Source organism: Natrix helvetica (assembly GCF_964273705.1).
Source record: "Natrix helvetica genome assembly, chromosome: 2".
Taxonomy (NCBI): domain Eukaryota; kingdom Metazoa; phylum Chordata; class Lepidosauria; order Squamata; family Natricidae; genus Natrix; species Natrix helvetica.
The window spans coordinates 66043651-66070546 of NC_138552.1; the positions used below are offsets into that span (position 1 = coordinate 66043651).

The 26896-nt window shown below is 43.5% G+C and overlaps 1 protein-coding gene across 1 annotated transcript in view; it reads left to right on the top strand.

The window, feature by feature from the left end:
• The first annotated feature begins 2382 nt into the window (after positions 1-2382).
• Positions 2383-26896, top strand: part of LOC309388387 (fructose-1,6-bisphosphatase isozyme 2) — a 172916-nt gene continuing 148402 nt past the window's right edge. The window contains exons 1-5 of the mRNA XM_081945630.1: positions 2383-3471; positions 6129-6291; positions 9050-9142; positions 13469-13609; positions 15649-15786. Of these exons, the coding sequence (XP_081801756.1) occupies positions 3143-3471; positions 6129-6291; positions 9050-9142; positions 13469-13609; positions 15649-15786 (864 nt within the window). The 5' untranslated portion in view covers positions 2383-3142. The remainder of the gene's footprint in view (positions 3472-6128; positions 6292-9049; positions 9143-13468; positions 13610-15648; positions 15787-26896) is intronic.

The following is a 26896-nucleotide window of genomic DNA, read 5'->3' on the forward strand; positions in this document are numbered from 1 at the left end:
ATTGTGGTGGCGCAGTGGCTAGAATGCAGTATTGCAGGCTAATTATGCTGACTGCCGTTTGTCAGCAGTTCAGCAGTTCGAATCTCGCCGTCTCAAGGTTGACTCAACCTTCTAATCTTCCAAGGTCAGTAAAATGACCCAGATTGTTGGGGGCAATATGCTGACTCTGTAAATCACTTAGAGAGGGCTGTAAAGCATTGTGAAGCAGTATATAAGTCTAAGTGCTATTGCTATTGTTACAGCACTTACAGCAGTTTACAGCATATTCCCCCAACAGTCTGGGTCCTTGGAAGGATAGAAGGCTGAGTCAAACTTCAGCTGGTCAGGATCGAATTTCTGGCAGTGAGCAGTCAGCCTACAATATTGCATTCTAATCACTATGCCACCACGGCTCTTCTATGATATGTGAGTCCAGTCATTCGCTGTACTCAGATTTCAAGTTTAACCATGAATACTGGTTAGTGCAAATACATTCATTGCAATCTCCTCCTCTTCTTGCTAGCAGCATTTCATGCAGCAGCATTTTTGAATGGCGTAACCCAGAGGGCTTAAACATGAGCAAATTTCAACATACATGGTAACAATAACTGGAGATGGGGAAATCTATGATTCTTGAATTTGGATGAAGTCTTGATATATCATAGATGGATGGTAAACATACTATTCTGGAGAATGGACCAATGGTGCATCTGGCCTAGCCTATGTTTTATGGCTAAGCATTGAGCAGAGAGACACTTGGTACTTTCATTTAATAATCAACAATTTTTGCTGCCAAGATGTGGTTGCTCTAGATAGGGGTGTCCAAACTTGGGAACTTTAAGACTTGTGGACTTCAATTCATGGCTGGCTGGGGAATTCTGGGAGTTGAAGTCCACAAGTCTTAAAGTTCTCAAGTTTGGACAGCTCTGCTCTAGATGAAACCACGCATCTTTTTTGTACCATGGCTCCAGAGCTTTTTCACATTGATAAAACCCCAATAACATACTACTGTGAGAAACATGCAAACAGCACCAAATTCAACCTTGCTCACAATAAAAATTTAAAGAAACCCATGAGTCCATCTTACCCCTGACTATAAGGAAGCAATGGCCACAGCTGAGATCCCATTGTAGCCATCTGGATATTAGTGGCCCAAATCCTGCAGCTTCTCCTTGTGCTTCAGGTCTCTAGCCAGGCAGATTTCTTTAGGCAGAGTAAATGTTATCTCTTATCTATTTCAACTTGAGAAACCCCAAAAATTTTATTAATGCATCTCCATCATTCTTGATGGAGCAAAATAAGCTATATTTGTCCTGGAACAGTGCCATTACATTCTAGAAGGTTGTTGTGTAATGAATTTCTTGAAGATAGAAAGCTTGGCTCCACATTAATTTGTAAACCTCAATCATAACCATGAAGAAGAGTAAGTAGGAGTCATAGCTATATCTAAGGGGCCCACAGGGATAGGATCAAAAAAATAAAGTTGGTAGTTATGACGGTGAAGCCCATCCACTTTTTTATTTACAATAGGTGTATGTGTGATGCAGGATGAGATTTGACAATATAGACCTGGCCAGCTTATTGATTTTCTTGACAAACCTCTGCCAACACCCTTATATATATATATAAAAGAAAATAAAGTGCAAAATTTTATGCAGGAAAATAGGAAGAAAGTAAACATCTTTATCTGCCATTTGACCTGCTAAATAATCCTGTTTTAAAATTCAGATTCATCATACAATATGCAAGATTTCAATATTTCCAGGCCAAAACTGGCCTGTGACATTTTGATTTGGGACAGAACAGCAGATGATCGGCCTCTGCCCACCCTCCTCAGATCAGGTGTTTCTCAAAGTAAACCAAGTGATTTGAGAACAAGAGGTGGTAGAATCAAAATGGCGCTCTATACCTGGCATTAAAAATACAATAGTAAGAAACTAAATAACAATTTGCTGTGTTTTTGTGGAATCTAACACCTCTTGTCTGTCTAAGCAAGGGCAGCCCTGTTCTAGGTATGTTGATAAACAAAAATTGGGTAGATTTAGAAAAGAGAAACTCCTGTGTTAGAGTAGAAGTTAGGCATTCCAACATAACCCCAAATTGGAACCAATCCAGGAATTGGAATCCCCTTCATAATTACAATACTATTTGAAACCATGCTAAATTGGGCTTTGAATATTTGGCTTAACTTCCTGGACTACAACTCCCATCATCATCCTTCATCATTAGCGAAACTGTCTAAAATGGTGTCTAGAGTGAAAGTAATACAACATCTGGAGGATGACATGTTTTCTATTTAACACCATGGCTTGATAAAGCTCTTTAGCTGTTTTTTTGCAGGACCATATCTTCAGTTTTTCTTGGAGCTAAATGTGAAGCTCCTTTAAGCCAAACTCTGAGAAAGTTCCCCATTTGCTATTTGATGAACAAGGGGCAGCTGCTCAAAATGTCATCCTGGCCAAACTCAAGCTTCTGCCTGGAATTGGGCAGGATGACTACAGTATCCCTTTCTTTCTTCTATATTTAAAAGGGTGGCGCTCAGACCAAAGAGGTTGCCAACCTATAGTAGAGCAGATAATATAGGTCAGGGACAGTCAGACCTTCAAGGTATGCAAGGTCACAAAGAAGGAGTCACCAGAAGCCCTGGAATGTTCTTGAAGGCGCTCAGGGCATGGTAACAAAATCTTCAAAGTCCATTAAAGCCTCTCCCTACTTCAACTTGTATCTAATCCAGTCAAGATGGACTTGTTTTGAGTTTCTTCCTCATGATTTCTACTTTCTTAAGACTCAGATATCTTTTCTGTAGTGGCTCAACATTGCCTTCCTCTACTTCCCTGAATCAAACCCACATTCCATCAAAGATGGATGCAATTGCCAAGTTTAGCAGTAAATGCCTTGAGAGTTTGCTGCATGGACTGCTTTGCTCACATCGTTGACTTGTATGAGATAATTTGACCTACAAATGATGACGGGATTTAGAGCCATTCATTAATTCTTTCTTCATGTCATATTCAGCAGTGACTCAATCACAGTTAATTGCCTATAGTTAATTGTGCGTTTACTCCAAAAGGGCAATTTGTTCAGCTGAGTAGAAGTTGCACTCTTGCTGCTTTGAAGATCCAGAGGAATTGTGCTGCAGGTCTATTTAGAGCATTCAAGTCACATGGGATCAGGAATCTTTACTAATCCATTCTTGGTGTGCCACCAGCTGCTTCTCCTTAAAATAAAACTACCGGCAAACAGCAGGGATCAGAAGGTGAAGAGAAGAGAAGAACTACTACATTTTACCCAAGAAAACTGGTCCTGCTTTCCAGCCAACATGTCGGATCAAAGCCCCTTTGAAACAGATATGATAACCCTGAACCGATATGTCATGGAGAAAGGGCGACGGGTGAAAGGGGCAACGGGAGAACTGACCCAGCTTTTGAACTCAACACTCACTGCCATCAAGGCCATCTCATCAGCAGTCCGAAAGGCAGGTCTTGCTCATATGTAAGTAGCATAGAAAAAGGGAGAAGTAGATCTATTTTAGAATGTCTTGGATGAGATCTGGGGAAGGAGGCCTATTTCTTATCATACATTGAACAAAATTATTGAGATATTGAGTTCCACGTGGCTGCAATGAAAGAAAAGCACCTATAATAGCTAACGTGTTTGCTGAGTTATAGAAACCTTTCTAAAATCATTATTGATTTTGGTTTGATATAAACAGAATTTGATCAGAAAGAAAGCACCAACCAAATCTGATATCTATACTCCATTAACATAATAATTTCAAGGAGAGAACAAAAGCTTTCAGAATATAGCAAAATTTAACAACAAGATCTCAGCTGTAGACAGATAGTATACAAGCATGTAATATGCATGCATTTTAATACTGGTAATATAATTCAGCAAAACAAAGCAGTACTATTAATCCAAGAATAATCTGATTTGCCTCTATGCTATTTCTGTGACTGAGTGATCCATAAGCATATCAGCATAAAGATCAGGCCAGCTAACTTGTTTCTAATATAATAGGAGTTGCATTCAGAGAAAGATTCAGAATTGAGCAAGTGGCAAATTGCATTGTCTTCATTAACAGGTTTGATGTCAGGGCCAAGTTTTGATTGTCTTCTAGAAACCCGATGGCCTATTTTTATAATTTCATATGGATATGAATGAGTTAATCAGAGAATAAGTTGCCAAGGTGTAATCTTCTATTTCCTAGCACAATGTCTCAGGGCAACAGATTTTCTTGATTTTTTTTTAATAATACAATTTTTATTTATTTTTGAACAAAGACAAACATGAAAAAAACCCATCTTCCATTACAAATTGTAGAAAGTGTGTCAGTTGGTTACACTATTTCCATGCATCTCTTCCATAGTCATCACTTGCTTTTCATATCAAATCACATATTTTAAATTCACCTATATTCATGTATATCACGATTATTATATCTCAACCTTAATTTGACTATAATTGTTTTTACATCCTTTTATATATAATATTCAAAATTAGAATAGGGTTATAAGGTAATATTGTATTAAATCATCCCAAAATCATCCAATTGCAATACATCTTTATAACATATTCTAGATAAGGCTTTTAAACCACCTCTCATATTCTCCATGTGTTGTTTGTATAAAATTTCATATTATCAAACCAATATATCTATATGTATTGATTATTTAACTATAGCTATTGTCACTTCATTTTATACATATTACTAGTGAACTAAATTTAGCTTAGTATTTATTATACATTTTCATTGCATCAACCTGTATCTTTCCAGTAATAGTGCAGTCATATCTCTTGCCATTTGTAGCATTATTTAATCTAGTAATATTTTCTTGAATTTTTTATTTCAAGATTACAAAGCCGGCTTTCGCCTTGAAGGATGATTTCAAATGGCAGAAAGTCGGAAATGCTGTGCAAAAAATAGAAACGGGGTAGGATTGGTCATGGGGAAGGGCTGTATTTGGTTCTGAAGATCTTAAGCCTTTCCATCCCTCTGTCATTTCCTATTTGAAAGGAACAGCCATTTATCCTTTCATTGCTCGCAAAGGGATGGAATTAAGTGGAGAGAATGAGAGAGAGAGAAAGAGAGAAAGAGAGAAAGAGAGAAAGAGAGAGAATGCTCCTCCTCATAACCTCATTAATGTGCATTGAGTCACTAGAAATATGACACTAATTGTTCTTTTATTATATTTAGTATTCTATTGATATTGCATCTTGAGATTCCTGTGAATCATCTGGAGATGTATGACTGGGGCAGTCTAAGCATTGGTTAAATAACTCACTAAATTCTGCTACTAGGACCGTGAAACTTTATTCTGTCTTATTACTGAGCCTTGTAGTGTCGCTACAATTTCCTGTGACAATTTAAGGGCAGCATTTGATGGAGTGCCCTGGCTTCATTTCCCCTCTTTAACGTATGGTGGGGTGAGAGAGCTGACAAGAATAAATGGTGCCTAGATTAGACACCTTAATCACATTTCAAGTTGCTCAAGTGACAGGTTGTCAGTGCGCAGAGGCTCCATTCTGCCCACTGTGCTATTTTACAAATTCAGGTCTGTCCGTCTTCCAGAAGATTGATAAACTTGTGTGGAAAAAAATAAGCCAGCTGGCAGGATGATGTGGTAGAGGAGAAGCTTGGCTGAAATAGAAAGGAGCTCCCAGAGCTGATCAAAGTTCTCTCCCATTTCATCTTGGGTCCATTTAGTGCCTTGAATAGCTGACGTCTAGCAGAGATGACCATGGAAACAGACCCTATCACAGCATTAAAATGATGGACATTGAAGATGTCAATAAGATTATGTTTAAAAAAACCCATGGAGGATACAAACGCAGACTCATTTATTAACCAAGCAGTTTGCAACACTTTAAAGCGCATTCCTCTTATATATGCATTATTTCATGATTGCTGAGGTAAAAAGATTCAATAAACTGAATATGGTCTCCAATTAAGCTCTGGAAATGCCTGGGAGCACACCCAGGCCCTCAGTGTTCCCAAAAGGCCTTCAAAACAGTCCTTCAACATGGTCAATGGCAAAAGACCGTGAGAGGTTCAGTCCAAAAATATGAAGGGCATCTATTTGCTTTTCCCCGACTTAATTCTTTTTTTCATGTTAGTAATAACCTCGTGGGCTTTCCCCCCTCCATAGGTATGGAATTGCAGGGAGCGTGAATGTGACTGGGGACGAGCAGAAAAAACTGGATGTGTTATCCAATTCTCTGGTTATCAACATGCTCCAATCCTCCTACAGCACTTGCGTCCTGGTCTCTGAAGAGAATAAAGAAGCTATAATCACTCCAAAAGAAAAGAGGGTGAGTATATGGTCTAATTAAATGGGAAGAGAGTGGTTCCCTCATTTAGCAGCAGAGGGCGCAATTGAGTTGCGGAAGGAAAAAAATATTTTCCCAAGGGGTTCCAAAGGAAATTGCAAGCTCCATAGTTGAAAATGCCTGGGGGGCAGAGACAATCCACCATTCCAGAACTGAATGTTGCTTCCACATATGCAGCAAATCATACTTCCCCCAAGGTTCCAACATTGAATTAAGACTGAACGGCTTAATCTGAGGGAGAACTTAGTCTGAAAGAAAAACTTTCTCATTGAAATAAAATGGAGGACAGCTTCCAAACATCAGGGGGAGCGGGGATGGTAAGACAAAGCTAAATTGTCAATACGATCTGAGCTGATCCCAACCTCTTGGAGTCACCTGACCATGTCAGCAACTGGATGGTCAGAGAAGCACGCCAGATTGAATCCATGACAAAAACCATGTCAAGTAAGAACATAGAACATCGTAGGGTTGGACGCAGTGACGTGGGGTGAGGTTTATGGCTGGTGAGGCACTGACCCAGTGGTGGGTTTCAAAATTTTTTAGACTTGTGGACTTCAACTCCCAGAATTCCACAGCCAGGCATGTTCAGTTCCGATTTAAAGCGACAGCATTGTTTTTCTCAGCTCTCACCTTTTTCCTTTTACATTTTTTTTCTTTTCATGATGACAGTGGTGAGGCTGTGCCTCCCCTGCCTCTCTTGACGGCACGGCACTGGCTGGAAGGAACCTTGGAGGTCTTCTAGCCCAGCCACCTGCTCAAGCAGGAAATCCTATACTATTTCAGGCACATGGCTGTCCAATCTCTTCTTGAAAACCTCCAAGTTCTGGAGCCAAGCCATTCCACTGATTGTTCTCTCTCTTTAATGATCTTCCACATAGTTTCTTCTTGTCCTGTCCTTAGATGCTTAGAGAATATTCTTCTTGATGACAGCACCAAAGAGGAAAACACTCCTTTTAAAAACAGACCAGCTAAGAATAACTGGAGGCTGCCTCTATTGTTGACTAGGGAAAATGGCATTGTGAGGACAGAAAAACAGAGATTGCTGGATTTAGGTTCCTGTCAGGAAATGCCTGAGCCTTATTCTGGGACTTACTGTACTATGATAGGCAGGATACTTGCACTGGGGCCACCCTTCAATTAAATGAACACCACATTTTACCAACGAGTATGCAGTGAACTCTATTATTTTACTTGGAAAGATTTTGAGAAATAAAATAAGTTTTGATCAATTGAATGAGGACTGGTTTAAACCCCCTCCCTTGCAGGATAGGTTAACCATCTGAAAGTTGCATTTACCTTTGCACATAATTTGTGCACAATTTGCTTGGAGGAGGAGCAGGAGATTGGAAAATATGAAATCTCAGACTTTTTGTCGAAAGGAGAAAAATGAATTCATGGACCTATGAGTTAAAGATTTAAAAAGATGTGGATTAAATATGGGGGTGAATAAGAATGTAATTATGTTATGTCGTTATGTTGGGTCAGAGGTAATTTGTGTTTCTTAATTTTAGTTTTCTTTTCTTGTAGTTTTCTGGTTTTGGGGAGGTTGTTGCTTTTTGTTTGTCTTTTCACTTATCTTATATCAGGGGTGTCCAAACTTGGGAACTTTAAGACTTGTGGACTTCAACTCCCAGAATTCCCCAGCCAGCATGGCTGGCTGGGGAATTCTGGGAGTTGAAGTCCACAAGTCTTAAAGTTCCCAAGTTTGGACACCCCTGTCTTATATGAAAGTTCTCAATAAATATAAATGAAAACATAGAATCTTTTCCCCGAGACTCTAGTTCAGCCTTAAAAGAGACCTGACTTAATTTCCAAAATGAACCACGGAGAGAAGTAAATACATTACCTTGTATTCAAGGGTGGCTTTGCATTACCAGTACTTACATAATCTCACTGAGGAAAGCCAGGTACCTGATTTCATTGATACCCTATTACTGTTCCCAGTGTGCCTGAAAAAAATGGATCAGGAAGCTGCCAAGCTTTTTGAAATAATATTTGATAACACAGTTGAAGAACTGCAGGGGAAAAAAAGATAGCTTTAGCAGACTTGCAATTTACCAGAAGCAGCCAGGCCAGAGGTGGTTTTCAGCCCGTCCTCTCTGGTTCCGGTGAACTGGTAGCGGCGGCTGCAGGAGTTTCTGCCCACCCACCCCGATGTAATGTGCAAGCACTGCACATGCGCAGAAGGCGGTACACATGCACAAAAAGCAGAGGTGGGTTGCTGCCGGTTTGGCCTGGATTAGCCAAACCAGGAGTAGCGGTGGCGGGAGGCTCCGCCCACCTGCCTGGACACTTCTGCACAGAAGTGTTGTGGGAGCATGCCTGAACTAGTAGTAACAAAATTGGCAACCCACCACTGGCAGAAGGCGGTGCGCATGCGCAGAAGCAGCACATGCACTCACATTTGCGAACCGGTAGGGAAAGGAAGTGAATCCCACTGCTGAGCCAGACAAGAACTTCCCTATCATAACATTTTCATGTGTTATACAGTACAAGTTGTAGTATATAAACATAGAGTATTATATAGTACAATACCCAGTTTTAGGCAGCTGGTATTGTACCATATAATAGTCTACTTTTCATCATCCCTCTGATATAAAAATGTATCTTTAGACTGTTCTTCTGCGTAAAGTAGATTTATCAGGACAGCTAACTTTCTAAATTAGCTTTTGCTAAACCGTGAATGAATATTGTACCTGCTAATATCTGTTTTAAGACTGCTTTTGTTTCTTTTTTTCAGGGTAAATATGTGGTGTGCTTTGATCCACTAGATGGCTCTTCCAACATAGATTGTTTAGCCTCAATAGGAACAATATTTGCAATTTACAAGAAGGTAAGCTGTTGAAAAGAAAAGTGGAATAGTTAATAGTACTATCCAAAAATTCAGAACAAACATCTTGTAACATCTCATTTTATCAATGTCATTTATAGATTTCCAAAAATAGCATTCACTTTATGGAATTTTCCCCCAAGTTGATAGTTATCAAAGTTATTGAATTTGGGTGTCAATACCAGGTTGAAGAACTCTTTAGTGAAGCAACAGGCCTAGGGAACAACTCTGGGTCAGAATCCAAATATATGTTCAACCAACTCTATAAAATCTAATGTACCAGGCATTAGATTTTCACATTCTTAAGAGAGGTGAACTGAAAGTATGATCTTTGATCCTCTTATCTTCTACATAGTAGACGTTCTATATTCTCATCATTGAGTTACATTATACTCACTTGACCTTAAATATACTATGACCTTGAATCAGCTAAAATAGCAAATTGGAAATGACAGTCAGGGTCTCCAATGCTTTCATGCTTTTAATAGTATCTGCAAAAGGCGTCACTCTTGTAGGGTAGTCATATAGATGCAAGTTGCATGTGAAAGAGATTATACGTATCTCATCAATTAAAAGTAGGGCAAGTAAAAATCCATTTTTGCTTGCGACATTCTGAGATAGCCTCATATCTTTTGATGCATGTAACTTCAGGAGCCTCTCCCTTAATTGTACTAGTCAAGTTTCCTTTTCCAAATATCTGTTTGAGATATTTAATGGAATGTCTTAGGATGTCGAATTGTTTTGATTGTGTGTGTATGTGCGTATGGGCACACCTCCGAGTTAGTATTGGTTTGTCATTATTGCCTGGACATGTCCCCACAGTTTTCTTGGCAAGATTTAAGAAGTAGCTTGTTATTGCCTGTTTCCTAAGGCTGACAATGATTGGATCAATGAACTCATTGGCTCAATGATTGACTCAGTCACCTAGTTGGCTAGAACTCCTGGTCTCTAGTCTGATGCCTTAACCACTATAGCCAATTCGCTCTGATATTATTTTGTCTTTATTGTGTATCCTGATGTGACCCGTATGAGCTGCTGTTTATTAATAATTGATTTGAGTGTGTTGAACTATGAGCTTTAAATGACAAACAGTGGCGTTTTTTTGTTGTAATTCTTCCTGAAACTTGATCTGGCTCTATTGATTTGTATGTGGAAGTTTTTGGATGGATGGTCAGTCTGCTTACTGCCATCAGATATTCAATTCAATCAATTGAGCATCTCAGCTGAGTGGGTCAGAATAAATGAAATAACAGTATTGTGTATGTTGGAAGAAATGTCCATCTGGGTTCAGATAAAAGTGGGAATAAAGACACTGGAAACATGGAGACTGCTTGGAAAGATGGTTTAATAGTGGACAGGACCACATGGTTTGAGGTCCTGGGCAAAAAAAGAGCACATGGGTGAGAGTGGGAGGGAGATTTATACCATCTCTTGGGCCCTGCCTTGGAGTTTCCTGTTCCTGTGCAAGAAATGTACTCTGATTGGTTGTCAGACTCCCATGGAGCCATGCAGGGGTAACTTTGTAGGTTGTCTTGAGTCCCAGGCCTGGTTGGATCTTGCTGGGTGATGATGTAATGAAGGGGCTTTGGGCAATTCCTATTATGGCTTAATGGCTTTGTCCTGGTTCGGATCTTGAGTGAAGATATATTTGCCCTATAATGGAGCCTGGGGAGGGCGAATATAATCTCCCCTGCCTGCTCCGGAAGCTTCAGGGACCTTCAGGAGGCTTCCCTGAAGCCTCTGGAAGAGAAAAATGACCCTACGAGCAAACCGGAAGTCCGTTCCCGAACTTCCGGTTTGCCCATAGGGCCGTTTTTTGCACTCAGGGAAGTTCCTGAACCTCCGGAGGGCCTCCAGGGGGGTGGGGGAGGCCTGTAAAACCTCTGGAGCCTGGGGAGGGAGAAAAATGGCTTTAAAATGGCTTTAAAAAAGGCTGAACTCAGCTGGCCAGCGAGCGCATGTGCGCTGGCCAGTTGACAGGGCAACGCCTCAAATTCCCTGACAAATGGCTCCACGTGCCACCTGTGGCAAACGTGCCATAGGTTCGCCATCCCAGCTATGTATGATTGATTGGTATTGAAACAAGCAATGCTAATTTGGGAAACAGATTCTGGAATGGAAAACTTTGGGATGTTCCAACTGTTTATATTAAATCCAGATTGCTCTTTCTTTATCCATCCTTATTACATACGGTAAGGTTTTATATATTATATGGTTTAACCTTATATCCCAGGAATACATACTAATCTTTTGTTGGAAAGATGTAGCCCAGCATTTCTAGTAAACGATCAGGTTCACCCAGAGGTGGATTTCTGCCAGTTCGGCCTGGCAGAACGCTCCACCCAGCCACCCAGACGCTTCTGCGCATGTGCAGAGACTTTGCACATGCGCACGAGCGAACTGGTAGTTTAAAAAAAATGGAAACCCCCCACTGGATCACACCTAAAAGCTATCTGATCAATTTAGGACAGAGTCCTGATTTGCTAAGCCTTTTGAACTAATTCTCTGGAATAATAATTAAATAACCATCCAGGATCACTTACTCTTTAACCTTTTGCAGTTGTGTTCTTCAGGCTGTTTTGAATGCCTGAAATTGTTCCAGAATGAATGTGGAATATGAATTTGTGCATATGATTATCTACACTTTATTATGATACCAATCTTAAAATGCTAGGGAGAGCTCCAGTGTATCCCCATTTTGGTAGGCTGCATAAGACTCTAACTCCCAGGCTGTGCACCTTTGAAGATTAGTTTCACATGACATTTTCTTGATGGCTAGCTATTACTACCTAAGAATGATGAACTAATAGTAATCATTAGCCATTTGCAAATAGATTTAACACAGGAGTTGAGTCTCACAGTGACATTTGGAACAAGTAAAGGAACAATGTTGAAGTACTCAGTGTTTCATTTGATGAATCTTGCTGTTGAAGATTGATTATTAACACAGACAAGTTATTTCAGTTTATGACTTGACCTGCAGCTGGTACATTTTTACTGTTAAAGTTCTTATTTGTAATTTGGCAGTATCTGCAGTTCAATTATCTATATAAATAAAAAATGTAATGCTTGTTTGTTCAAAATCTCAAATCTCTGAAAGTTCTTCACCGATTGCTTTAAAATTTTGACACAACGTTGTATTCGAGTATGCACATGTTTTTAAATATGTATATTATATAGATGTCACACCTGTGACAGGTAAAACATGTTTTTGTAAAAACATGCTTTTTTGAAAACCAGCATCATCTGCTGGATATAAAAGCAACACACGCTATACCATAGCGTTCATTTCTTGAGTATAGTATATTCGGAACAGTTCGGTCTCTCTCCAGCTTCGTCCCGACGGTCCCTTTACATGTGCGGCTGGGCTGCAGCTGCACCCTTTCCCCTTTCCACCCCTCCTCCGATGAGCTTCGCCATTGCCACCAAGGGAAGCTGAAGCCTTTCGGCCTCCTCTTCCCCTCTCTCTCTTCCCCTCCTGCCAGGCCTTTGCTGTCTGCGGCGGGGCGATTCCTACCCCATCTCTTGGCCGCCTCCTCCCACCCTTAAGCCGCCTCCCCCGCCCAGCCCAGTGGAGCTCCAGAGGAGGCGGAGGCGGAGCGTCTCCTCAACCCAGCCGGCTGCGCACGCTCTCCACCCCCTCACAGGGAGCCAGGTATGGCCTCACTAAGGCGGCTCCGACAAGGCGGCGGCGGTATCAGCCTGAGGTGCAGCGGGGCTGGGGCGGCCATTGGGTGCCCATGAGGTGGTGATTGCAGCAGCGACGCGTCTCTGGATGCGGCCGCAGCCAGCGGGTCTGCTTTGTGTCCACGTCACCAGGGGCGGCTCCTTCCTCCTCCTCCTCCTGCTGCTCCTCAGGGGCCTCCTTTCGCTGCCACCGCTGAGGGAAGCTGTGTTGGGGGCGGCGGCCTCCACCTCCTTCTCTCCTCCTCAGCTCAGCCAGGCCGGGGCCTGTGGGAGCATCCTCCATGACGGCTCTTGCAGGGGCCACCGTGGCTCACTTCCATGCGGGGGGGGGGGCGCCTCTGCTGGGGGACTTGCGCTTTCTCTTTTCTTTCTTTTCCATTTAACCAGACTGGGCCACAGCAACGCGTGGCCGGGTACAGCTAGTATTTAATATTCTTTTATAGAAAAGCCTCTCAGTATATCAGACACACTGTAGTCCCATGATTAAGAGAATGTCCTCTGTGTATGTGTGTACACACAACACAACATAACATAAAACACACACATATATATAACTGTGTGTGTGTTTTATGTTGTGTTGTGTTGTAATATCATATCATATCACATCATATTTGCTTATAATGCAATAATATTTTCTTTTAGACCTCTGAAGATGAGCCTTCTGAAAAGGACGCCTTACAACCGGGACGCAACATTGTGGCTGCAGGCTACGCTCTGTATGGCAGTGCAACGCTGGTCGCCCTTTCAACGGGCCAAGGAGTGGACTGCTTTATGTTGGATCCGGTATGAGTCCAATACTAAGCATAGTTCTGTTTTGGTGGCTGTTTCATATTCTATATGAAAACCAGCTCCCTTTTCCAGGAACTGTGGTGGTGGCGGGGAGATAAAGTGTTTATAATATAGAGGCCATTCAAAATGAGAGCAATGCTTCCTGGGCTGGTATTTAGCTATATATAACACCATTGTAATGCTGTGGTGGCAAAATGATTGCTTATGAATTGGCATGTACAAATCATTTGGTTGAGGCATGAAATGCTTTTCTAGATCTGGTCCTCAAAACTACATAATAGCTAATGTGGCTTTTAGAAGACCCCTCCAAAGTTAGAACAGTAGAGTGACTGCAAGCTACTTTAGTGTTTAAAGCAGTGAAACCAAGAGAAATTTCATCAAACAAATAAACAACACTATTTTGTAGCTTACATTAAAAGAGTTTGGAAAACATTGGGTGGAAATAGCAGCCGATAAAGGGTATCAAACATATTTCAACAAGCAAGGGAAAACAGAACTGGAGATTTGGGATGTGGAAGCTGTTTTATCCCTGCATTAAAAACATGGCCAGATTTTAACTGTTAACCAGATTGTGTTAAAAACTGAATTATTCTCTAATTTGCTCACAATTTTGCTAGAAACCCCCCCCCCTGAATTTTCGCTACTATAGTGCTTCCCGCTGATGCCAAACTGGAAGCACGTTAGTTTAACTTAACTTAAAAAAGCTTTATTGACTATAGGTAGTCTTTGACTTACAACAGTTCACAATGAGGGTTCAAAGTCACAACAGCACTGAAAAAAGTGACTTATGAGCATTTTTCACACTTATGACCATTGCAGCATTCCCTTGGTCACGTGATTTACATTCAGATGCTTGACAACTGGCTCACATTTATGATGGTTGTGGTGTCGGGGGAGGGGCTCATGTGATCACTTTTTACAACCTTCTGACCAGCAAAGTCAATGGGAAAACCAGATTCACTTAACAACAGTGGCAAGAAAAGTTGTAAAATAGGGCAAAACGCACTTAACAAATTTCTTACTTAGCAACGTAAACTTTAGGCTTACAATTGTGGTTGTAAGTTGAGGACTACCTGTACTTTAGCTTGAGTCTGTATTGCTTTAGTCACTTTCATTTCTAATGGTGATCTCTCTATGTGGACATCATTATTTGAATGTTGTCAGGAGATGTCAACCTCAATAATACTCGGGCAAGCAATAGATACAAACTCAAGGTAAACCGCTCCAAACTCGATTGCAGAAAATGCGACTTCAGCAACAGAGTGGTCAATGCCTGGAATGCTCTACCTGACTCCATTGTTACATCCCCAAACCCCCACAGCTTCAACATTCAACTGTCTACCAGGGACCTCATTCCATTCCTAAGAGGTCTGTAAAGGGGGCGTGCATAAACGCACCAGTGTGCCTACCGTTATTGGTAGCCATGACAACATGTTACCAACAACATGTTATCTTGTACATGTTTCGCAGACTAAATAAAACAAACAAACAAATAAAGATGGAGATCTATTGGTCAGCTTCTGGGAAGCCTGCAGAAGATTTGTAAAGGTTTCTAAATCCCAGAACTATCAACATTTCAAAAGCCTTTCCTCCTAATTATTATCTAATTGAAAAATAATGCTTGGAGGAGAAGAACTCCAACATTGGGTTTTTAAATGAATATGCCTATGGATATCCTTATCCATAATTCTTAGTTTAATGGTCCATCCTACTATTTTGAATCCTGGGTTCCAGCTGATGGACTATAGGCTCTTCTACTACAGAACAAAGTAGATGGTGCAGACCCGAAATCTTTTCATAAAATATCTAAGATGCTTATGACTCTTTACAAAGACACTTAAAACTGCAGAGATTTTTTTTACAATTGGTTATCACTAACTTCAATTCTTTTTATTCCTTTAAAAGTGGATTATATCAAGTTTTACCTGATTCCTTGAAGGAATGGGAAATATTTACAGTAATAAATCATTAAGATGGCATGTGAATTAATAGTATATGAATAACCTCCTTTATTTATTTTTTTCTGTTTGTAGGGTCTTGGTGAATTCATTTTGGTGGAAAAAGATGTGAAAATCAAGAAGAAAGGAAAAATCTATAGTCTTAATGAAGGTTATGCAAAGTATTTTGATCCTGCTGTGACTGAGTATTTACACAAGAAGAAATTTCCTGAGGTAATTTACCATTTGGCTGCCATTAATTACAAGTAGTAGTATTTAATATAGTTTAGTTCTATAGCTCCCACAGAGAATTTTGATTACAGTTGAATTAATGCATTGAAGGAGAAAATGTGTGATCCAAAAGTACTGGAAAATCTAAATCTAAGTAAGTCCCCATTCAATAGCAACTCATGCTATTTAGCAAAAAGGTAGGTGTTTACATTGCTTTAGCTCAGTGCTTCTCAATTATTTTCTGTCATGCCCCCCCTAGGAAGAAGAAAACATTTCGTGCGCCCCGCGCAACTGTAAATAGTATCATTTGTCTATAAAATTGTTATAAGTACACCTCTGCATAACACTGTATCCTTATTAACGTATAAGAGAATAAAAAAAGAAAGAAATGTGGATCAATTTACAACAAAGAATAGCTTTATTAACTGTAGCAGAAAAGATTTAAAGGAGCACAGGATTTAAAGGAACACAATATTAAAAAAAACGTTAACCTGCAAAACAAAAATATATAAAATAAGTTGAGCTGAGCCCCCATTTACGGAGCCTCGCACCCCCCCTGGGGGGGCCCGCCCCACTATTTGAGAAGCACTGCCCTAATCCTAAGTGGAATTTTCCCCAATGGGATTTTCCCATGTATTTTGCCAGGAAATGTACATAAGGCAGGCTCAAAAGGCGTCCCCCCTCCTAACCATACCGATGGCCTCTGAATCCAATGGCAGTGTCGGTTTTGCTCTACGAATTCATGGGGAGCTAACCCTAACCCTTAGTGGAATTTTCCCCAATGGGATTTTCCCATGTATTTTGCCAGGAAATGTACATAAGGCAGGCTCAAAAGGCGTCCCCCCTCCTAACCATACCAATGGCCTCTGAATCCAATGGCAGTGTCAGTTTTGCTCTGTGAATTCATGGGGAGCTAACCCTAACCCTTAGTGGAATTTTCCCCAATGGGATTTTCCCATGTATTTTGCCAGGAAATGTACATAAGGCAGGCTCAAAAGGCGTCCCCCCTCCTAACCATACCGATGGGCTCTGAATCCAATGGCAGTGTCGGTTTTGCTCTGTGAATTCATGGGGAGCTAACCATTACCCTAAGTGGAATTTTCCCCAATGGGATTTTCTCATGTATTTTGCCAGAAAATGTACATAAGGCAGGCTCAAAAGCCGTCCCCCCTCCTAACCATACCGATGGGCTCTGAATCCAATGGCAGTGTCGGTTTTGCTCTACGAATTCATGTGGAGCTAACCCTAACCCTAAGTGGAATTTTCCCCAATGGGATTTTCCCATGTATTTTGCCAGGAAATGTACATAAAGCAGGCTCAAAAGGCATCCCCCCTCCTAACCATACCGATGGGCTCTGAATCCAATGGCAGTGTCGGTTTTGCTCTGTGAATTCATGTGGAGCTAACGCAAACCCTAAGTGGAATTTTCCCCAATGGGATTTTCCCATGTATTTTGCCAGGAAATGTACATAAGGCAGGCTCAAAAGGCGTCCCACCCTCCTAACCATACCGATGGCCTCTGAATCCAATGACAGTGTCGGTTTTGCTCTGTGAATTCGTGGGGAGCTAACCCCAACCCTAAGTGGAATTTTCCCCAATGGGATTTTCCAATGTATTTTGCCAGGAAATGTACATAAGGCAGGCTCAAAAGCCGTCCCCCCTCCTAAGCATACCGATGGGCTCTGAATCCAATGGCAGTGTCGGTTTTGCTCTGTGAATTTGTGGGGAGCTAACCCCAACTCTAAGTGGAATTTTCCCCAATGCAATTTTCCCATGTATTTCCCCAGGAAATGTAGATAAGGACGCCTCAAAAGGCGTCCCCCCTCCTAACCATTCCGATGGGCTCTGAATCCAATGGCAGTGTCGGTTTTGCTCTGCGAAGTCATGGGGAGCTATCCCTAACCCTAAGTGGAATTTCCCCCAATGGGATTTTCCCATGTATTTTGCCAGGAAATGTACATAAGGCAGGCTCAAAAGGCGTCCCCCCCTCCTAACCATACCAATGGGCTCTGAATCCAATGGCAGTGTCGGTTTTACTCTGTGAATTCATGGGGAGCTAACCCTTACCCTAAGTGGAATTTTCACCAATGGGATTTTCCCATGTATTTTGCCAGGAAATGTACATAAGGCAGGCTCAAAAGCCATCCCCCCTCCTAACCATACCGATGGGCTCTGAATCCAATGGCAGTGTCGGTTTTGCTCTACGAATTCATGGGGAGCTAACCCTTACCCTAAGTGGAATTTTCCCCAATGGGATTTTCCCGTGTATTTTGCCAGGAAATGTACATAAGGCCGGCTCAAAAGGTGTCCCCCCTCCGAACCATACCGATGGGCTCTGAATCCAATGGCAGTGTCGGTTTTGCTCTGCAAAGTCATGGGGAGCTAACCCTAACCCTAAGTGGAATTTTCCCCAATGGGATTTTCCCATGTATTTTGCCAGGAAATTTACATAAGGCCGCCTCAAAAGGCGTCCCCCCTCCTACCCAAACCGATGGGCTCTAAATCCAATGGCAGTGTCAGTTTTGCTCTGTGAATTCATGGGGAGCTAACCCTAACCCTAAGTGGAATTTTCCCCAATGGGATTTTCCCATGTGTTTTGCCAGGAAATGTACATAAGGCCGGCTCAAAAGGCGTCCCCCCTCCTAACCATACCGATGGGCTCTGAATCCAATGACAGTGTCGGTTTTGCTCTGCAAAGTCATGGGAGCTAACCCTAACCCTAAGTGGAATTTTCCCCAATGGGATTTTCCCATGTATTTTGCCAGGAAATTTACATAAGGCCGCCTCAAAAGGCGTCCCCCCTCCTACCCAAACCGATGGGCTCTGAATCCAATGGCAGTGTCAGTTTTGCTCTGTGAATTCATGGGGAGCTAACCCTAACCCTAAGTGGAATTTTCCCCAATGGGATTTTCCCATGTATTTTGCCAGGAAATGTACATAAAGCAGGCTCAAAAGGCATCCCCCCTCCTAACCATACCGATGGGCTCTGAATCCAATGGCAGTGTCGGTTTTGCTCTGTGAATTCATGTGGAGCTAACGCAAACCCTAAGTGGAATTTTCCCCAATGAGATTTTCCCATGTATTTTGCCAGGAAATGTACATAAGGCAGGCTCAAAAGGCGTCCCACCCTCCTAACCATACCGATGGCCTCTGAATCCAATGACAGTGTCGGTTTTGCTCTGTGAATTCGTGGGGAGCTAACCCCAACCCTAAGTGGATTTTTCCCCAATGGGATTTTCCAATGTATTTTGCCAGGAAATGTACATAAGGCAGGCTCAAAAGCCGTCCCCCCTCCTAAGCATACCGATGGGCTCTGAATCCAATGGCAGTGTCGGTTTTGCTCTGTGAATTTGTGGGGAGCTAACCCCAACTCTAAGTGGAATTTTCCCCAATGCAATTTTCCCATGTATTTCCCCAGGAAATGTAGATAAGGACGCCTCAAAAGGCGTCCCCCCTCCTAACCATTCCGATGGGCTCTGAATCCAATGGCAGTGTCGGTTTTGCTCTGCGAAGTCATGGGGAGCTATCCCTAACCCTAAGTGGAATTTCCCCCAATGGGATTTTCCCATGTATTTTGCCAGAAAATGTACATAAGGCAGGCTCAAAAGGCGTCCCCCCCTCCTAACCATACCAATGGGCTCTGAATCCAATGGCAGTGTCGGTTTTACTCTGTGAATTCATGGGGAGCTAACCCTTACCCTAAGTGGAATTTTCACCAATGGGATTTTCCCATGTATTTTGCCAGGAAATGTACATAAGGCAGGCTCAAAAGCGATCCCCCCTCCTAACCATACCGATGGGCTCTGAATCCAATGGCAGTGTCGGTTTTGCTCTACGAATTCATGGGGAGCTAACCCTTACCCTAAGTGGAATTTTCACCAATGGGATTTTCCCATGTATTTTGCCAGGAAATGTACATAAGGCAGGCTCAAAAGCCATCCCCCCTCCTAACCATACCGATGGGCTCTGAATCCAATGGCAGTGTCGGTTTTACTCTGTGAATTCATGGGGAGCTAACCCTTACCCTAAGTGGAATTTTCCCCAATGGGATTTTCCCATGTATTTTGCCAGGAAATGTACATAAGGCAGGCTCAAAAGGCGTCCCCCCTCCTAACCATACCGATGGGCTCTGAATCCAATGGCAGTGTCGGTTTTGCTCTACGAATTCATGTGGAGCTAACCCTAACCCTAAGTGGAATTTTCCCCAATGGGATTTTCCCATGTATTTTGCCAGGAAATTTACATAAGGCCGCCTCAAAAGGCGTCCCCCCTCCGAACCATACCGATGGGCTCTGAATCCAATGGCAGTGTCGGTTTTGCTCTACGAATTCATGTGGAGCTAACCCTAACCCTAAGTGGAATTTTCCCCAATGGGATTTTCCCATGTATTTTGCCAGGAAATTTACATAAGGCCGCCTCAAAAGGCGTCCCCCCTCCGAACCATACCGATGGGCTCTGAATCCAATGGCAGTGTCGGTTTTGCTCTGCAAAGTCATGGGGAGCTAACCCTAACCCTAAGTGGAATTTTCCCCAATGGGATTTTCCCATGTATTTTGCCAGGAAATTTACATAAGGCCGCATCAAAAGGCGTCCCCCCTCCTACCCAAACCGATGGGCTCTAAATCCAATGGCAGTGTCAGTTTTGCTCTGTGAATTCATGGGGAGCTAACCCTAACCCTAAGTGGAATTTTCCCCAATGGGATTTTCCCATGTGTTTTGCCAGGAAATGTACATAAGGCCGGCTCAAAAGGCGTCCCCCCTCCTAACCATACCGATGGGCTCTGAATCCAATGACAGTGTCGGTTTTGCTCTGCAAAGTCATGGGAGCTAACCCTAACCCTAAGTGGAATTTTCCCCAATGGGATTTTCCCATGTATTTTGCCAGGAAATTTACATAAGGCCGCCTCAAAAGGCGTCCCCCCTCCTAAGCATACCGATGGGCTCTGAATCCAATGGCAGTGTCGGTTTTGCTCTGTGAATTTGTGGGGAGCTAACCCCAACTCTAAGTGGAATTTTCCCCAATGCAATTTTCCCATGTATTTCCCCAGGAAATGTAGATAAGGACGCCTCAAAAGGCGTCCCCCCTCCTAACCATTCCGATGGGCTCTGAATCCAATGGCAGTGTCGGTTTTGCTCTGCGAAGTCATGGGGAGCTATCCCTAACCCTAAGTGGAATTTCCCCCAATGGGATTTTCCCATGTATTTTGCCAGGAAATGTACATAAGGCAGGCTCAAAAGGCGTCCCCCCCTCCTAACCATACCAATGGGCTCTGAATCCAATGGCAGTGTCGGTTTTACTCTGTGAATTCATGGGGAGCTAACCCTTACCCTAAGTGGAATTTTCACCAATGGGATTTTCCCATGTATTTTGCCAGGAAATGTACATAAGGCAGGCTCAAAAGCCATCCCCCCTCCTAACCATACCGATGGGCTCTGAATCCAATGGCAGTGTCGGTTTTGCTCTACGAATTCATGGGGAGCTAACCCTTACCCTAAGTGGAATTTTCCCCAATGGGATTTTCCCGTGTATTTTGCCAGGAAATGTACATAAGGCCGGCTCAAAAGGTGTCCCCCCTCCGAACCATACCGATGGGCTCTGAATCCAATGGCAGTGTCGGTTTTGCTCTGCAAAGTCATGGGGAGCTAACCCTAACCCTAAGTGGAATTTTCCCCAATGGGATTTTCCCATGTATTTTGCCAGGAAATTTACATAAGGCCGCCTCAAAAGGCGTCCCCCCTCCTACCCAAACCGATGGGCTCTAAATCCAATGGCAGTGTCAGTTTTGCTCTGTGAATTCATGGGGAGCTAACCCTAACCCTAAGTGGAATTTTCCCCAATGGGATTTTCCCATGTGTTTTGCCAGGAAATGTACATAAGGCCGGCTCAAAAGGCGTCCCCCCTCCTAACCATACCGATGGGCTCTGAATCCAATGACAGTGTCGGTTTTGCTCTGCAAAGTCATGGGAGCTAACCCTAACCCTAAGTGGAATTTTCCCCAATGGGATTTTCCCATGTATTTTGCCAGGAAATTTACATAAGGCCGCCTCAAAAGGCGTCCCCCCTCCTACCCAAACCGATGGGCTCTGAATCCAATGGCAGTGTCAGTTTTGCTCTGTGAATTCATGGGGAGCTAACCCTAACCCTAAGTGGAATTTTCCCCAATGGGATTTTCCCATGTATTTTGCCAGGAAATGTACATAAAGCAGGCTCAAAAGGCATCCCCCCTCCTAACCATACCGATGGGCTCTGAATCCAATGGCAGTGTCGGTTTTGCTCTGTGAATTCATGTGGAGCTAACGCAAACCCTAAGTGGAATTTTCCCCAATGAGATTTTCCCATGTATTTTGCCAGGAAATGTACATAAGGCAGGCTCAAAAGGCGTCCCACCCTCCTAACCATACCGATGGCCTCTGAATCCAATGACAGTGTCGGTTTTGCTCTGTGAATTCGTGGGGAGCTAACCCCAACCCTAAGTGGATTTTTCCCCAATGGGATTTTCCAATGTATTTTGCCAGGAAATGTACATAAGGCAGGCTCAAAAGCCGTCCCCCCTCCTAAGCATACCGATGGGCTCTGAATCCAATGGCAGTGTCGGTTTTGCTCTGTGAATTTGTGGGGAGCTAACCCCAACTCTAAGTGGAATTTTCCCCAATGCAATTTTCCCATGTATTTCCCCAGGAAATGTAGATAAGGACGCCTCAAAAGGCGTCCCCCCTCCTAACCATTCCGATGGGCTCTGAATCCAATGGCAGTGTCGGTTTTGCTCTGCGAAGTCATGGGGAGCTATACCTAACCCTAAGTGGAATTTCCCCCAATGGGATTTTCCCATGTATTTTGCCAGAAAATGTACATAAGGCAGGCTCAAAAGGCGTCCCCCCCTCCTAACCATACCAATGGGCTCTGAATCCAATGGCAGTGTCGGTTTTACTCTGTGAATTCATGGGGAGCTAACCCTTACCCTAAGTGGAATTTTCACCAATGGGATTTTCCCATGTATTTTGCCAGGAAATGTACATAAGGCAGGCTCAAAAGCGATCCCCCCTCCTAACCATACCGATGGGCTCTGAATCCAATGGCAGTGTCGGTTTTGCTCTACGAATTCATGGGGAGCTAACCCTTACCCTAAGTGGAATTTTCACCAATGGGATTTTCCCATGTATTTTGCCAGGAAATGTACATAAGGCAGGCTCAAAAGCCATCCCCCCTCCTAACCATACCGATGGGCTCTGAATCCAATGGCAGTGTCGGTTTTACTCTGTGAATTCATGGGGAGCTAACCCTTACCCTAAGTGGAATTTTCCCCAATGGGATTTTCCCATGTATTTTGCCAGGAAATGTACATAAGGCAGGCTCAAAAGGCGTCCCCCCTCCTAACCATACCGATGGGCTCTGAATCCAATGGCAGTGTCGGTTTTGCTCTACGAATTCATGTGGAGCTAACCCTAACCCTAAGTGGAATTTTCCCCAATGGGATTTTCCCATGTATTTTGCCAGGAAATTTACATAAGGCCGCCTCAAAAGGCGTCCCCCCTCCGAACCATACCGATGGGCTCTGAATCCAATGGCAGTGTCGGTTTTGCTCTACGAATTCATGTGGAGCTAACCCTAACCCTAAGTGGAATTTTCCCCAATGGGATTTTCCCATGTATTTTGCCAGGAAATTTACATAAGGCCGCCTCAAAAGGCGTCCCCCCTCCGAACCATACCGATGGGCTCTGAATCCAATGGCAGTGTCGGTTTTGCTCTGCAAAGTCATGGGGAGCTAACCCTAACCCTAAGTGGAATTTTCCCCAATGGGATTTTCCCATGTATTTTGCCAGGAAATTTACATAAGGCCGCATCAAAAGGCGTCCCCCCTCCTACCCAAACCGATGGGCTCTAAATCCAATGGCAGTGTCAGTTTTGCTCTGTGAATTCATGGGGAGCTAACCCTAACCCTAAGTGGAATTTTCCCCAATGGGATTTTCCCATGTGTTTTGCCAGGAAATGTACATAAGGCCGGCTCAAAAGGCGTCCCCCCTCCTAACCATACCGATGGGCTCTGAATCCAATGACAGTGTCGGTTTTGCTCTGCAAAGTCATGGGAGCTAACCCTAACCCTAAGTGGAATTTTCCCCAATGGGATTTTCCCATGTATTTTGCCAGGAAATTTACATAAGGCCGCCTCAAAAGGCGTCCCCCCTCCTACCCAAACCGATGGGCTCTGAATCCAATGGCAGTGTCAGTTTTGCTCTGTGAATTCATGGGGAGCTAACCCTAACCCTAAGTGGAATTTTCCCCAATGGGATTTTCCCATGTATTTTGCCAGGAAATGTACATAAGGCCGGCTCAAAAGGCGTCCCCCCTCCGAACTATACCGATGGGCTCTGAATCCAATGGCAGTGTCGGTTTTGCTCTGCAAAGTCATGGGGAGCTAACCCTAACCCTAAGTGGAATTTTCCCCAATGGGATTTTCCCATGTATTTTGCCAGGAAATTTACATAAGGCCGCCTCAAAAGGCGTCCCCCCTCCTACCCAAACCGATGGGCTCTAAATCCAATGGCAGTGTCAGTTTTGCTCTGTGAATTCATGGGGAGCTAACCCTAACCCTAAGTGGAATTTTCCCCAATGGGATTTTCCCATGTATTTTGCCAGGAAATGTACATAAGGCCGGCTCAAAAGGCGTCCCCCCTCCTAACCATACCGATGGGCTCTGAATCCAATGGCAGTGTCGGTTTTGCTCTACGAATTCATGGGGAGCTAACCCTAACCCTTAGTGGAATTTTCCCCAATGGGATTTTCCCATGTATTTTGCCAGGAAATGTACATAAGGCAGGCTCAAAAGGTGTCCCCCCTCCTAACCATACCGATGGGCTCTGAATCCAATGGCAGTGTCGGTTTTACTCTGTGAATTCATGGGGAGCTAACCCTTACCCTAAGTGGAATTTTCCCCAATGGGATTTTCTCATGTATTTTGCCAGGAAATGTACATAAGGCAGGCTCAAAAGCCATCCCCCCTCCTAACCATACCGATGGGCTCTGAATCCAATGGCAGTGTCGGTTTTGCTCTACGAATTCATGGGGAGCTAACCCTTACCCTAAGTGGAATTTTCCCCAATGGGATTTTCCCATGTATTTTGCCAGGAAATGTACATAAGGCAGGCTCAAAAGCCGTCCCCCCTCCTAAGCATACCGATGGGCTCTGAATCCAATGGCAGTGTCGGTTTTGCTCTGTGAATTTGTGGGGAGCTAACCCCAACTCTAAGGGGAATTTTCCCCAATGCAATTTTCCCATGTATTTCCCCAGGAAATGTAGATAAGGACGCCTCAAAAGGCGTCCCCCCTCCTAACCATTCCGATGGGCTCTGAATCCAATGGCAGTGTCGGTTTTGCTCTGCGAAGTCATGGGGAGCTATCCCTAACCCTAAGTGGAATTTCCCCCAATGGGATTTTCCCATGTATTTTGCCAGGAAATGTACATAAGGCAGGCTCAAAAGGCGTCCCCCCCTCCTAACCATACCAATGGGCTCTGAATCCAATGGCAGTGTCGGTTTTACTCTGTGAATTCATGGGGAGCTAACCCTTACCCTAAGTGGAATTTTCACCAATGGGATTTTCCCATGTATTTTGCCAGGAAATGTACATAAGGCAGGCTCAAAAGCCATCCCCCCTCCTAACCATACCGATGGGCTCTGAATCCAATGGCAGTGTCGGTTTTGCTCTACGAATTCATGGGGAGCTAACACTTACCCGAAGTGGAATTTTCCCCAATGGGATTTTCCCGTGTATTTTGCCAGGAAATGTACATAAGGCCGGCTCAAAAGGTGTCCCCCCTCCGAACCATACCGATGGGCTCTGAATCCAATGGCAGTGTCGGTTTTGCTCTGCAAAGTCATGGGGAGCTAACCCTAACCCTAAGTGGAATTTTCCCCAATGGGATTTTCCCATGTATTTTGCCAGGAAATTTACATAAGGCCGCCTCAAAAGGCGTCCCCCCTCCTAACCAAACCGATGGGCTCTAAATCCAATGGCAGTGTCAGTTTTGCTCTGTGAATTCATGGGGAGCTAACCCTAACCCTAAGTGGAATTTTCCCCAATGGGATTTTCCCATGTGTTTTGCCAGGAAATGTACATAAGGCCGGCTCAAAAGGCGTCCCCCCTCCTAACCATACCGATGGGCTCTGAATCCAATGACAGTGTCGGTTTTGCTCTGCAAAGTCATGGGAGCTAACCCTAACCCTAAGTGGAATTTTCCCCAATGGGATTTTCCCATGTATTTTGCCAGGAAATTTACATAAGGCCGCCTCAAAAGGCGTCCCCCCTCCTACCCAAACCGATGGGCTCTGAATCCAATGGCAGTGTCAGTTTTGCTCTGTGAATTCATGGGGAGCTAACCCTAACCCTAAGTGGAATTTTCCCCAATGGGATTTTCCCATGTATTTTGCCAGGAAATGTACATAAAGCAGGCTCAAAAGGCATCCCCCCTCCTAACCATACCGATGGGCTCTGAATCCAATGGCAGTGTCGGTTTTGCTCTGTGAATTCATGTGGAGCTAACGCAAACCCTAAGTGGAATTTTCCCCAATGAGATTTTCCCATGTATTTTGCCAGGAAATGTACATAAGGCAGGCTCAAAAGGCGTCCCACCCTCCTAACCATACCGATGGCCTCTGAATCCAATGACAGTGTCGGTTTTGCTCTGTGAATTCGTGGGGAGCTAACCCCAACCCTAAGTGGAATTTTCCCCAATGGGATTTTCCAATGTATTTTGCCAGGAAATGTACATAAGGCAGGCTCAAAAGCCGTCCCCCCTCCTAAGCATACCGATGGGCTCTGAATCCAATGGCAGTGTCGGTTTTGCTCTGTGAATTTGTGGGGAGCTAACCCCAACTCTAAGTGGAATTTTCCCCAATGCAATTTTCCCATGTATTTCCCCAGGAAATGTAGATAAGGACGCCTCAAAAGGCGTCCCCCCTCCTAACCATTCCGATGGGCTCTGAATCCAATGGCAGTGTCGGTTTTGCTCTGCGAAGTCATGGGAGCTAACCCTAACCCTAAGTGGAATTTTCCCCAATGGGATTTTCCCATGTATTTTGCCAGGAAATTTACATAAGGCCGCCTCAAAAGGCGTCC